The sequence below is a fragment of the Scleropages formosus genome, chromosome 9 (genome assembly GCF_900964775.1).
Source record: "Scleropages formosus chromosome 9, fSclFor1.1, whole genome shotgun sequence".
NCBI classification, from domain to species: domain Eukaryota; kingdom Metazoa; phylum Chordata; class Actinopteri; order Osteoglossiformes; family Osteoglossidae; genus Scleropages; species Scleropages formosus.
In genome coordinates this window covers 13,395,278-13,409,664 of record NC_041814.1, presented here as the reverse complement: position 1 = coordinate 13,409,664, position 14,387 = coordinate 13,395,278, and the positions used below count along the sequence as shown (strand labels likewise).

The 14,387-nt window shown below is 41.1% G+C and overlaps 1 protein-coding gene across 2 annotated transcripts; it reads right to left on the bottom strand.

Moving 5' to 3' along the window:
* Positions 1 to 3,255: 3,255 nt before the first annotated feature.
* LOC114911326 (vesicle-associated membrane protein 4-like) lies at positions 3,256 to 14,387 on the bottom strand. Of its 2 annotated transcripts, XM_029255128.1 has the most exons (10): positions 14,113 to 14,387; positions 13,516 to 13,600; positions 10,291 to 10,432; positions 8,650 to 8,751; positions 7,306 to 7,352; positions 7,162 to 7,212; positions 5,649 to 5,749; positions 4,300 to 4,379; positions 4,038 to 4,089; positions 3,256 to 3,824 (listed from the first exon to the last, which is right to left on the bottom strand). In XM_029255128.1, exons 3-10 carry the CDS (start codon positions 10,291 to 10,293, stop codon positions 3,799 to 3,801), a joined length of 462 nt encoding a protein of 153 aa, XP_029110961.1. In that variant the 5' UTR covers positions 10,294 to 10,432; positions 13,516 to 13,600; positions 14,113 to 14,387; the 3' UTR covers positions 3,256 to 3,798. The 2 variants fall into 2 exon arrangements, with proteins under 2 accessions (XP_029110961.1, XP_029110962.1); XM_029255129.1 differs by lacking the exon at positions 10,291 to 10,432 and having other exon boundaries at positions 14,113 to 14,384.

Here is a 14,387-nt window from a genome sequence, read left to right as displayed (position 1 = left end):
CTGAGGAGGAGGGGACAAGGGGGGGACGCAGATAGAGTTTCTCCTCCGGAGACAGAGCACCCGAGGTGGAGGGGTGTTCCATTACAAGCTCTGTTGGGGGCAGGGGGACTTTGCAGTGAAATTGCTGCGTGACAGATCTTACGCGGCGCCCTGCGGATCAATAATCCCGCACCTCACTGCGTAACGCTCCATGTCCTCTCTTCTCCAGGTGTTGCAGGACATGGCAGCGCTCCTCAACGGTTGAGTCCACAGGCACCGCGCACATATCAGCTCAGCAGGTGCTTTTCCATTCAGTGCTCACATTTCTGCTCTGCCTTTTAATATCATCTCAACTGCAGTCCTGCGGTTGGAGCAGCTATAACCAGCTCTTGATTCCACCCTGATCTCCCCACCTCACTCCCCTAGAACACACACACACACACACACACACACACACACACACACAGCAAATTAAATTCCCTTCCAGGCAAATTCCCATCTGAGTTTCATCAGTTTAGTGCTAGAAGACAGCTGTACACAGTCCGCTGTCTTTATTCTCTTCAGTGTAATGGTCATCCTGTAATCACGGCCATTGATGCTGATGGCTTGGCAGGCTGAAGCAGAATAGATGACTGCTGCTCCCCAAAACCGAATGCAATTAGACTCTCCAAACGTACACACAAGTACTATATTCACCCTGTGGTCCGAAACATTTTCCTCTTTTCTGCTTTTATTTATGAACACCATTAAAGAGGGGCACGGTGGCATGGTGGGTTTGACTGGGTCCTGCTCTCCAGTAGGTCTGGGGTTCAAGTCCCACTTGGGGTGCCTTGTGATGGACTGGCACCCCATCCTGGATGTGTCCCCTTATGCCCCGAGTTACTGGGTTAGGCTCCCCCGACCCTGCATGGGACAAGCGGTTTCAGATGATGATGAACTCCATTTAATTACAGTCTTTTGTTTAAAAAGTACTTTTTATTACTTATCTCACTGAAATATCCCACTGTAGAAATTGCCTTAACATTCATGCTGTGGGTGAAATATCAGCTCAGCAACACAGTATGACGAAAAGCATATCTGTACAGCTTTTAAAGGTTTCAAATATAGTTCTTAACTTACAATAGTAGGTTTAGTTATATAACAATAAGGGTTTATCCAAACCCACTAAACCAAGGACACATCTATGGTATCATACAAATAAATGTAAGACCTGTCTTTTCATTGTCTGATTTTTGTTCATTGTGACTTCAAAACTGATCAGTTCAGATTAACTAGATTGCTTGAAGGCTCAGACCTAAACAGCCACCATCGGAGTACAGGTGCACGTTTATAAACCTTACATTACACGGTGTTTACTGTGTCCGTTTGCTTTTATACTTTGAGATGTCTGCCATACATAGCATGTGTCTGGTGGACTGTCTCTCAGGGTGTCTAACCTACCCTGTGTTTAGTGGTGCCCCTCCTTCCTAGGTAATCAAGCAAGGGTGGTGAAATACCTCTCTTCTATTCTTGTTTTAAGTAATTTACATATGAGCTCTGACCAGCACTCCATCCCTTCTAGGTATTATACAGCACCAGAGATAACAGGTGCTGATTGCCAAAACATTGCTTCCTGGATCTTGCACCGCATCAGTACTTTTCATTAGCCTACAGAGACATGTGGTATCGATTTTTTTAATATACGCAGCTGAAATACTGGACTGGGCACAGGACCCTGACAATTGGCCTTTGGAGGGAAAACAGCTAAGAACTAAAGTGAACTGTTAGCAGATCCACTACTGCAGTGCAGACAGATGCCTGTTGTAGTGAGAAACCCCAGTTTGGCACTGCCTTCCCTATTCATTGTTTCTAATTAGTGTCTTTATATAACTAAGTGTAGTCTGCTGGGAAGTCACAATCATCCTTCCAGGCGCCTATTAGCCTGAGCAGGAAGCAGAAGGCATGCAGTACAACCAATGAGGCAGAGATAAACAACCGTACGTAACCACACACCTACTTTAAGTGCAAGCACTGCTTGCCACATACATAGCACAATTTACCTCTTTTAATATATAACTATTTGCACTGACCACTGCAATAAAAAAAATTCAGTGTTACCCAAAGTAACTTATTGAAAGGGCAATTAAGGTCAAAGTGTACAGCAACCACGCACTACCAGTTTCCCTGCAGCGCATTATTCGCATGACAGTCCAGAAGGCTTAAAATGTGCAATGCCTTGTTAGAACTTAGGAGGCAGTCCTTATGGATGGAATCCGCATGTCATTTCCCAATCACACATACAGCCCCATCGGATGCAGCAACTGTTACGGCACTCTGTAAAGAGGGTAAAATGCTTTTTCATTTCATTACCATGACACAGGTCTACTTGACTTGCATGTTCATGAGAAGAAGCCCTGGCGTAGGACAGGAAGAAGTGCCAAAATAATAAATCATATGGTTGAGATCTTAAGAACCATGTCATCTCTACTTAGTCTGGTGAAAAGAATGATTGTGAGCTACAGGACTGCACACGCAACTGGCATGGCTACCAATTACCAACTTATCATTCCAGCTTCAGTACATTTCCCAGTATAGTAGCACACTTCCAAACACATGAGCATCCCATTAAAATCACTTTATTCCAAAGAAACAAAAAACAGTTCACAGTCTGTGAATGCAATGCTCTTCTTAAATTTCAGCAATGAATATATTTAAATAGAAAAAGTAAAGAAAAAATACACTAATCCTAATATACAGATATGCCCGTTTACCTCACAATACATGTTACCATACCACTGATCTCACCCCTGCAGTTATAAAAAATTTCAAGCAGTCAGTGATGGATGGTCAATACACAATCCTTGTCTTCATACCACAAAATTAAGTTAACATCTGAACGCACCACTTTCAGCAATCTTTGTTCTCTTTAACACCATATCAAAATTAACAGTGATAATTTAAACACAGAATTTAACTGACATAAAAGAATCAAAATACACTGTCGCCCTGTGACAAAGTAATAGCAGCAGCAAAGGTTTAAAACTACATTACATTAACATAACTTTGATGTTTTAACTAAAAAAAGATTAAACAAGCAGAAAAGTCATTCTAACCCTGTGAGATAATTATCAATTTAAACATATTCTGAAGGAATACGCATCTGAAAAACCCTTACACCTAATGTCCTTGTTATACAAGCCATTACTATTAACCTTCAACATGCTTGTCAATATTAGTAACTGCAAACACCAACTGCAAGGGAAGGGAGTCTATTGTACTAACACGTCTGCTCTGTTTTATACACTATACACTCTACAGAATCCTACAGAGAAATGAGTGGGAGGCCTAACTAAGTGTATTTTTTGGTAGGCAGCAGGCTTTCATGATTCCAGGACTGTATGTTGTTGCTTTGGAGTCTGTACAGATGATGGATGGCATTGACGAAGGCAGGAGGAACATAGCCTGCCAATGTAACAAAATCTGTGTGGGATTTGATTTGCCGCAGTACTTCTCATTGTAGAGCAGCTACACCCACTGGGGGCCTGTGTGTGCAGCGTACAAGGTTCACTTCTGCACGCTGATCTTTCCTTTTGTCCTTTCCCCCTTAGTGGTGGCAGAAACACTGTAGTAAATCACACAAACCCAACTTGTCCCGGACTGGCTTGGTGTCACCCTGCCCCCAGAATCAGACAGATTGGCACGGTACAGTCCGGCACTCATCCACAGAGAGTCAGAGCTCCCCTTCTGGTGTTGGGGAGTGGATGCAGGAAACAGGAAGTTAAGACAGAAGGGGAAATGGTGGTGTCAGTCTCTCACATGTCCCAACCCCTCAGGCAAGCACTAGTGGTACTGAAGGATGATGGGAACTAGAGCAAAAAGACAGGAGAAAAGGAGATTATGCCAAAGTGACCATGGTACTGAAAATCAGGTGTTCACATCTACACACTTCACTGTGCATATATACAGTATATTCAAGGGAAAATGACCTGAAAAGAGAATGACTGCTGAGTATGTTGATAATATGTGTAGTTAATGAGACAGTGTGCTTGTTACACATGTGCTGTCCATGTGGCACTCACTGATAATGATGAGCAAGAGAATGACCACTACCAATGCAATTATGGCTTTCATCTGTGGGAATAAAAACAGGAAGTTACTGTATTTAAACTCATTCCTTGCACATGCATTTCAGCAGACTCCATCCCGGTCACAAAAGACAAATCCCAAGACAAAACAATATACTAGAATTTTGAGCTATTTCAAGTGGAGGAAAAAAAGACTGTTCAAAGGTGCACTGGAATATTAGGAGATGCTGGAGAAATGATGCTGCAACATCCTCACCTTCATGTCCCTCCACCACATCCTCCTGTGCAGATGTTTGGCTCGACTGCTAAAAGCCGAAGCATTGTCTGACAGGCTCTCTAAATGTAGGAGAACACAAACAAACATGACCAAACACAGATGATAACAGCTGTCAAGAAGCATGTGGAAAGACTTTACTATTTGCTGTGCTTATTACAAAACAAGGGTGACATCACTTGGAGTATCTTTGTTTCCTAGAGACTGTACTGGTGTTTGGACTGAGGACAGGGGTGTCTGTCTTGCATGAGCAGAAATCTCATCTTGCGGCCATCGCGCTCCTGGATATGGACTACATGTCTTAATTTGTTACTTGAATGTATCTGCTCAAATCATATTTGCCTGACAGGAGTCATGTAATAAATACTTTAAATCCAAATATAAATCTAAATTGTAAATATTCAAAATTATTCGATGACAGCTCCAACTGCAGGTCAAATTCTACCTGCAAATCCTGCAGAGAGAGACAGGAAGGACAGAAGGTATGGATCAATCAGTGGTAGAAGCAGAAGCTGCTCAAGCCATGCCACAGCTGTAATGCTTTTGGCTCTGTGTTACAGCTCATCTGACCCAATGCAACATTCACAGGTCTCTTAAAAACAACTTGTGCAATCCGGGACAACCCTTCAACACAATGGGTCATCTGTGCCTGCATCACCTGCTGTCCCATGGTCGAACCGTAAGTCGCACACCATTAGCTTACAGCACATATCGAAGGAAAATGTGCAACAGCGTCTCACAGGTGTTGCCGTTCAGAGTGAACATGCTCTTTTTGACAAGCTGTTTCACAATATTTATTCAAAAAGACCAACCCTTAGGCAACTGCCAGAGATCGGTATCACAAAATTCTATCCGATTTGTCAAAAGCATTTGGCTGAGTAGAATATAAGATTTTGCAATCTATGACATTTGTGCAGGCATGTTAATATTCCAAATATGAGACAATTTGAACGTTTTAGGGGCTTCAGCAATTTATATGTCGCAATAACACAGCACCTACAACGCCCACTTATCATAGGACAGGGAGAAAGGCAGGGGCTTTCAACCCAATATCCATTTTCCCCTCACTGCCCTACACCAGCATATACATGGCCATCAGAACTGGTCTAAGACTAAGTTCCACTTGCAGAGCTTGATCATACTTTCAGACTTGCGGAATCTGAATAATCATCGTTCATGTCTGAGGAGAGCCAAGGTACCACTTAGTTGTAGAAGCACATAAATTCATCCAGTGGCATCACCAGGAAATGATGTCCTCATCCAATCACATATAGCCTGAGATCATCCTGCAGCCCATCCTCTTTCAAAATATTCCGGTATGCATTTCTTACCTGATTTGTCCTGCAGTTCATCCAAGCGCTCCCCCCGCTCGATGACTTTGGAGATGTTCTCCTGCATGACATCAATCACTTCATCCACCTGATTCTGCACTCTAACAGGGTCAGTGTAGGAAAATTGAGATATGGGTGTTAGAAGACCTTCACAATCAACAGTGAAGCAAAGCACAAATAAATACTTTCCTAACAACATTTAAAAAAACCTATTGATACAGCAGCATAAAAGGTGATTTGTGACTATAAGACCTGTAGCAGGATCCATGAATGTTGATGTAAACAAGCATCTGCTTTTCCACTCTACATTTCTTCAGAGTTTTAGGGAAGACAGAAGAGGACCCAAAAGCTGCCAGTCACCTTAGCAGGGAGCTGTCAGATTTGTTGTGCTTTACACTGCCAATGGGAGCAGTCCCAAACTGTGACTGCTTCGCTGCCTAGCCAGTCCTGGGGAGGCACATCCCAGCAGGCCTGTCCCCAAACTCAAACATATGTTGTACCTTAACTTATCACATTATCTCAAAATAAAACTCTGTTTAACAAACCTGGGAAAACCATAATATAAACAAGGCAAAAGTTGTATTTTGAGACTATCTGCACTTCCTTCGTTTTACAGTGCTAAACATTCAAATTTCGCTTATTTTTGTGGATTCAACATCATAAAGAAAAACAAACTGAATGACGAGACTGGTATTTTCATGCAGGAGAAAAAGTACCATATTAGAAAAACTGCAGAAGAAAAGCAAGTCAGAACTTATAAAGCAAGCAGTCATCTAGAGCCAGAAAAGTTGTAAGTTCACAATGTTCCCTTTCACTGCTGTTCATCTCATGCATACTTCTATTCCGGATATCTTTTGAATCTTTTTCCATTGTCTTTGAAAAACAAGTCTCTCCCTGTGAGCACATTGTACAGTGAACTGGAAAAGGCAACAAAGTGAGGATCACTTGAGGAGAATTTTGTGGATTTTAAGCTATTTCCTTGCTGAATCATTTTCTGTTAAGGCTGAGATTTAAAAGTCAGATGAGAATTTTTATCAGATTTTTCCTGGATTTCAGTTTAGTCCCCTTCCAGCAAGGGGACAGGAAATCATGCCCAGATCTTTCTTGCACTGACCTGGATTTTTTACATTCCAAAAAAAAAAATGTAGCACTGCACATACATAACAGCCTTCTTGTAAAAATATTACCATGAAATAAAAGGATGGTGAATTGGATTGTAATTGATGGAGGAACACAGGTTGATGTTCAGCAAGAAATCAATGTGTGGAACAATAGTAGTTGCTTGTTCAGCATCAGACAGCAGACAGGGTAAATGCCACTCTAATACTGACAGACTAGCTCTGTTCCTGCCAATAAGCATGACTGTTTCCCAAAGATGAGTCCTTGGCTCTGTCACCCAGGGATTCTCGTCAGACTTATATTATTTCCGGTAAAAAAAGCTTAGTCATATGTCACCAATGACAGCAGAAACATGCAGTTTCTGTGCAATGCAGGCATAGACATTTAAACTTACTGTCTGATTTTGTCATTTTTAGGTCCAAATTTGGGTGCAGTTGGTCCTCTCCTGAAAGAGATTGTATTTGCTTGTTAAAAAGCAAACACAGATTTTTCTGACAGCTATGATTCATTTTCAAAACACGTACAAATGCAAACTCACAGAAAAAAGTCCTCCTCTTCATCTGAGTCCTCCTCAAGCAAGTTCCTCTGCAGAACAGGTGTGTACAGGTAAGACAGTGAAGGCCATTATTTTATTAGTAACACTGATGCCAGCAAGATGTTTTACTATATGTCCACGAATAATGTACAATAGCATCATAATGTAACATAATACAGTAACATAATAGGAACACAAGTTTAGCGATCAGTCCCTTTATTACTAAATAATTACTGAGCATTATTTCTGACAAAGTGATTTAAAAGAAAAGTGCTTCTACATTGTTTCCCTTTTAATCCCTCCAACCTGTGTGTGTTTTTAGACATTGCCTATTACATTTTAAAGTGCTGAACATCACCCAATTAAAACGTACTTAGAGTGGAATAAGTAATATTAATTTAATCTCTTCCACTGTGAATAGTTTATGCTTTATCGAAACAGAAGAGACTGCATACTGTACTGTGTGTCATGTATGTTGTTAATGCATGACCATTTTCCCTCAAGTCACTGAGACCGAGAAATCCTCAGTTTAAAAGAGACAGACATACTGAGTCACTGGGAAACTTCTGGACAATTTGGATACCAATTCCCACAATTTGGGCATTGAAAACAGTACTGTTGTTTACCGTTTACTATAGTATTCCTGAAAATATATGACAGAGTAACAAACCAGAGGTAGTTTTAAACATAAATCTTTCCAGTTGCCCTGATATTTTTTCTTCAATCATCCATAAAAGGAGTCTCAAAACATTTGCAATCAAAGTAACTCATCTCTATGAGACAACACAGCCAACAGCCTTTTTTCTGAAAGGAGCTGACAAACAACTACTAGCTCTGTTCCAGCACAGTCCTATCACAATCAAAGCAATCATTAAGCTCTTCTAATCAGCACTTCTGTTTACAGCATTCATCATACACTGGATCACCCTGCTGTCCTTTTATTTCCTTAGGGCAAACATGTCATTCTGTGGCCTTTTGCCCTGGGAATGTAAGAATGAAAAGCTGTGGGGAGAGCTGGTTGCTGTTGTCAGGGAGAAGGTAATGCACTGGTTATGTAAGCACCTGTGTGCTCTTCCCTTTGATCACAGCACAACAACACGGTTTACTTGTGTGGTCATGGAAGGAGGTGGCTGGTCTCCAACCCAAGAACCTGAAGTAACTAAAGAAAAACAAATCTTTTAAGTACTTTTATATAAACACATTCTCCTTCTTTCTGAGCTTAGGCTTCAAGGTTCTCGTCTGTCTAAGTGGCATTGTCATTTTGGACACCCATGGATGCCACCCAAACAAATCCCTGCTCCGACTCGCCATTAGCCCCCACCCCACCATCCGGAGGTACCATCTCACCCTCTCGCTGCGCACAGATCCCGTCACCTCGTCGTCATTGAGATGCCGTTTGAATTTGGGAGGCATGGTTTCTGTGGGTTGCTCCTCTCTCTCTGGCTCCCTCTAAAGGTGGTAAGGTAAGTACATAGCTCAAATACAGAGGTGAGAATTTACAGACATATCACACAAACCTAAAGTTTCAAATTCCAGCACTGATGAATTATGATAATTCTATAACTGTCTGACCATTAATGAGTGAACACCTACAACTTATTACCACAAAAACAATTTTTTTTCGGTGAACCAAAGAATGAAGAACTCCATGTTTGAGCTTCATATTGGAAGGACAGAAATGAAAAATGTGGTAATGAGACCTCTAAGATAAAACACCAAATTATGTCTTTTCAGAGTCTGAATGGATTCAAGCCATGTCACCTTCATATTTATGTAAGAATTTAGCATCATTCTGTATGAGTTGCAAGTACTGTATAAAAAGGTTACCCAATCCTCTTTTACGGATACTGCAGGATTTAAGTTTTAAATAAACATTTATTCAGCACCTGAATGATACTAGAGATAAAAATAAAAACATTGAAAAGCTGGAGACACAGCTTGATTTTATACAGAAGATTAAGACAAATCAAACTCAGTGGTACAACAGTACTGTTTGTGGGCCTTAAAGTAGCTACTTATTCTGGTTATTGCTTTACTTCTCTACCGGCATCAAGGCAAGATTTTACAGATTATTAAGATATTTACTTAGTATTTCAAGAATCAAAAACGGTTCACAGTTATAAAACATAAAATAAGCTATTAATATACACTCCTTCGTATTGCGTGCAGACAAAAAAATGATGACTGTCCTGACAGAAAATGGCTGGGAAAAGTTGTTTTAATTAGAAAAGTACCATTTTTGCTGAATTAACTGTGAAATTTTCAAGCGCTTGTAGTATTAGCAGAAATTAGTATTGATTAAGAATCTGAGTCGTTTTCACTCACTGAGAAAGACGCACAATGTCAATAAATGCTCTGGACTTTGTCAAGAAGCCATCTACTAAGGTACTGTGACAAAATCAAGAATGGCATTGAAGAATGCAATGAAACATTAAATCTAAGAAACAAATCAACGTGAGCATATTGTTTACATGCATTTCATTGGCACTAAAACTCACAGTCTTTTTCAGGCCATATTCTGAAGTGACAAAAGGCTTGTAGAACTATTTTTTTTTTTTTTTTTTACTTATACCTAAAAGGCAACATACTAAGAGCTAATAAGGTGAAGGATGTCAAAGTACTGCCTGCCAACATTTCCATTTAGCCGCAGATCTCAATTTATTGCACTGATCTGCTTTGACAGTTTCCTGCTTAGTCAAAAGCATACCTTGATGTAACATCACCTGGAAAACCTGCTACGTGGCAGGTCGCACATTTATCCAGGGAGTAGTAACATATTGACTTGTACGGTTTCACGGTTGGAACCAAGAGAACAACAAGCAGAGATTATATGTGAGAAATGCTGCATTTGTGTTCTGTTCCTGACTACTCCTACCTCATGTACCACACAGTCCTCTACTCCTCTGTGTCCACATGCACTCACCATTAAAAGCCCCCTACACCCAAGGCCTGCTAACACCCCCAAGACTACCTCTGAGTGACTAATACCATTGTATCCACTGTTCTGAACTGTGGCTTTCTGCTTCTCCTCCTGGCAGCTTGGCTGGAAAACGCCCTGTTTCCTGGCCAGGAGTGGCTCTGAATTTTCCAGTAAACAGGAGAGTGAGAGCGACTCGATACAGAGGTTTATCTGAGGCAACGACAGAGCAGAGAGAGAGAGAGAGAGACAGAGAGAGGGAGAAAATCCAGTCCACCTGTGGTACAATCATTCAACATATAGAGCAGATGTTAATACAGGTAGGAATGAATGTATTTTAAAAACATCCGGACTTCTCACCAGGCAACCAGATTAAGCATTGCATTACAAATGCATTTACAGTTGTGAGAAAGTCTGGAACCATCTGGATATCTGAATTACTCCTGAAATGGGATCTGATTTTCATCTAAGTTGTACCATTAATTTTTTTTTTAATGGTAAAATTTAAATAAAAAAAAAAAAAAAAAAGAAGAAGAAGTTTTACATTTCTACTACCTACTGAACAAATGATTTAAACAATCAAGGTCATTGATTTAAAAAAAAAAAAAAAAAAAAAACCATATATGAAGCCTTATATTTACTAAAACATTAGAATCTCTTATTGGATATAACTTCAGCCAATCATTTTCTGCAGCTGCTGATCACACATACGGAGAAGTTTAGATGTATTTTGGTCCATTCCTCCATACAAAACTTTTAGTTTATATACTTTTTGTCAGCCTGCTTCAGATTACACATTTACATTTATTAATTTAGCTGAAGCATTCCTCCAGAGCAAACTTACAATTATTCACCCCTTTATACAGCTACATAATTTTTCTGGAGAAATTGAGGGTAAGTACTTTGCTTAAAGGCACTACAGCTAGAAGTGGATTTGAATCTACAACAGCTAGGTCCAAAGGCAGGAACTCTAACCACTATGCTACCAGTGGCCCATATACATAGTCACATTTATTCATTTCTCTGACACCTTTCTTAAAAAGCAACTTACAATATCACAACACACACTCACTTGACCATTCTAAAATAAAGAATTTCTTCTGTTGGAGTTACTCTGTTGTTGAGTTACTCCTGTATTTTGATTTACTGCATGAACCTGCTTCTTTTGAGCTTTAGATCACAGATGGGTGCCCCAAAATTTTTCTGTAGAATTTCCTAATACAATCTGGAATTCTCTGTCCCACACTGAGTACAAGCCACCCAGGCCCTGAGACAGCAAAGCACCCACACACCATTATACTCCCTCCACCATACAGTCATAGCTCAGATGAGGTTTCCGTGTTCGTATGCAGTGTTTTGTTTTCTCCAAACAAAACACTGTACATTTATCACAAAAAAAAATAAACTTTTGTCTCATCTGTCTGGTGACTGATGGTGAAACTGGATCACTGTTCCAGTAGTGCTGTGGAACATCTGTCTTCAGCAAACTTGAGACAGGCAGGATTTTTTTTTTTTTGGAAAGCAGGGGTTTCCTTTGAGGTAACTAACCATGAACACCACTTTTCTCTAATGTTTTTCTTATGCTAGATGCATGAACACAGACGTTATCAAAGTGCAAGAGATTTCCACAGAATATCAACTGCCACTAGTGTTTTTGTTATTTGTTTGAGGATAGCATGGCATGCCCTTGCACTGATTTCTGTAGGGTGCCCTCTTCTAGGGGGGGTAGCAACATTGCTGAATTTTGTCCATTTGGAAACCATCTGAGGCCCAAGTCATGAAAAATCCTTTTGTTACTCTTTGCAGTCTTAGGAGTGTCACCAACCATCCTTCTGAAGTCCTATGAAATCTCATTTGATCAGGTCATATTGCACTTGAACAGAATTCTGTTATGAAGGATGATTAACCAACACTGTATGGGAGGGCAGATCAATCCCCCTGATTGCAATAGTTGACTCCAGTTACCATCTTTGCAACATGTTGACATATACTTTTCCTATAAATGACCTTGATTGTTTAAACCATAGGGTAAATAAAACACACCAATGTAAAATGTTTCTTAAACAAGGCTGTCTATTATTATAATTTAGATGACTATCAGGTCATATTTTGGGAGTCTTTTATGCAGAAATCAAGACAATTTCAAATGGTTTGCAAAGTTTTTCCTCACAACTGTACTTTTAAAACAAATTTATTTGTACTAGAGAACCGGACAGATGTCAGATGCACAGCATTTCAGATTTAGACAGCCTTCCTAATTAGGGACCAGAACGTAATCTTAATTTCAGGGCCGTGCTTAAATTTATATTTTATCTTTAGATGAAGTCTCAAGTTGTCCAGTTGTGCTAGATGGACTTTCACAATTATGATGGTAACCAAACTGCGATGTACAGATCACAGGCCCGATCACTGACAATTTGATGGGAGGTTCAGGGAAGGTGTACAACTGTTAAGCCATTTTACTGGAACACCGGGATATGTTACGGGTGTTAGTTACTCATGCAATAGCGGTGGAGAGACAGATGCTGAGACCAGGAGAACCTTGTGAGAATGAAGACTGTGGTTCTGGAATAAAAGATACCAAATGTGCAGTCTGTTTCTGCTTCACTAGACCTGTCCACTGAAAACTCTTCAAGCCTACAACAGTAAGCGCACATTTCACGATCAGCACATGTATGGAGCCTATTTCTTTCCCTTAATGCCAACCAAAACTGTGTCACAGATGTGACCTTATGTTGTCACACACAGGACACAGGGGTTTGCTTTATTTTTGTCACCTTGATCTTTCGCTAAAGTGTTACCAGCAGTTCAAGAAAGTAGCTCACTGTGGCCTAAAGCAGACTCTTCTATAATAAAGAAAGATGTTTCTAATATATATATTTTTTAGAACCACACATCTCCAGATCTCTTCAGCATAAGACCAAGTAAAAAGCACATCCATCAATGCAGCAATTTAGATTATCAGGTGCCGATCAACAGCAAGCGATGGGGAGCAAGGTCACCCTGACTGAGTGGACCAGGGAGTGGTCTTCAAAACCCTCAGAGAGCCTGAACACTCTAGCGTTCGCCAAACTCGGGTCACGAACACACAACCTTATGCTGAACACCTCGCTAGTTCCTTCCTCTCATAACAGTATCTTTCTAAATAAATTATGGGTACCAATAATTCTGGGTCAGCCCTGAGTGTCTTTGGAAAGTGCGCGCGCGCGAAACATCATCATGTTGTCCTGGCGCGCGCGCGCGCGCGCACACACACACACACAGAGGAGAAGAACGTGCTGGAGAAAAAAACCCACCTCAGGTGGAGACCAAACCGACGCCGGGTCGTGGCAGCCCGTCGTCGTTGTCTCAGTCAGGGCTTCGATGTAAAACACCTCGAGCCTGAAACACAAACAAAAACACTGAGTGGCACGAAAACTCCACACACACAGCCTCGTTCACAGGGGGACAGACCGCGTTGTTATACAATTTTATAATAAAAAAAAAAAAAAAAACTGTGTTCCGTTCTGACGAGATGAGGATCATGATGAGAGAGGACGAGCCGAGCACACAGGAAACTGTTTCGTATATCGCTGCGGAGCTCACTTCTATCCGCGACAAGGACGAGAAAACGGGTGCCAATAACCACTCACTTGGCCCGGAAAAATAAAAAATAAAAAAATAAACTGAACTGCGTGAGCGGGTTAGAACGTGGCTTCGCGGACTTTGACACAGCGCTCCCACCGGACACGCACTCCGGACGACCCGCTACGTCCCCACGGCACGAGCCCGTCCACCACGATTTAGCCCATTCTTAAAAAGCAGAATCGGAGGCGGAGGAGCGACCACAAGCAAATCAATGTCATACGAGTGTAAGGCCGCTATGATAATGGCCATCATGATCATCATCTTACCTTCGCGATGCGTCCCGGGCCGAAAGCGTCGTTTCGTTCAATTTTTTTTTTTAACCAGAAAAACAGCGTTCGAGTCCCCGTTCCACACAGTTCCTTTAACCTTCTTTCCAGATGTGGCCAGTTCGTCCCGGGGGTTTTTACACGACTCCAGCCGCGACGGACGCTACGTTGTATCCGTGTTGAACTCTACCACCGCCTTAGAACTCTGCGCAGTTTTCGTACTTTACTACTCTTCCGTTCGTCTGTAACGCTGATTCCGTAGTAAACGTGTTGTC

Excerpts from the sequence above, each read along its gene's own strand:
- LOC114911326 (XM_029255128.1), bottom strand. Across the intron at positions 7,353-8,649 it reads GATCTGTGCGCAGCGAGAGG|AGGAACTTGCTTGAGGAGGA; the intron begins GTGAGATGGTAC and ends CCTGTTCTGCAG. Across the intron at positions 3,825-4,037 it reads TCTCTTGCTCATCATTATCA|TTCCCATCATCCTTCAGTAC; the intron begins GTGAGTGCCACA and ends TTTTTGCTCTAG.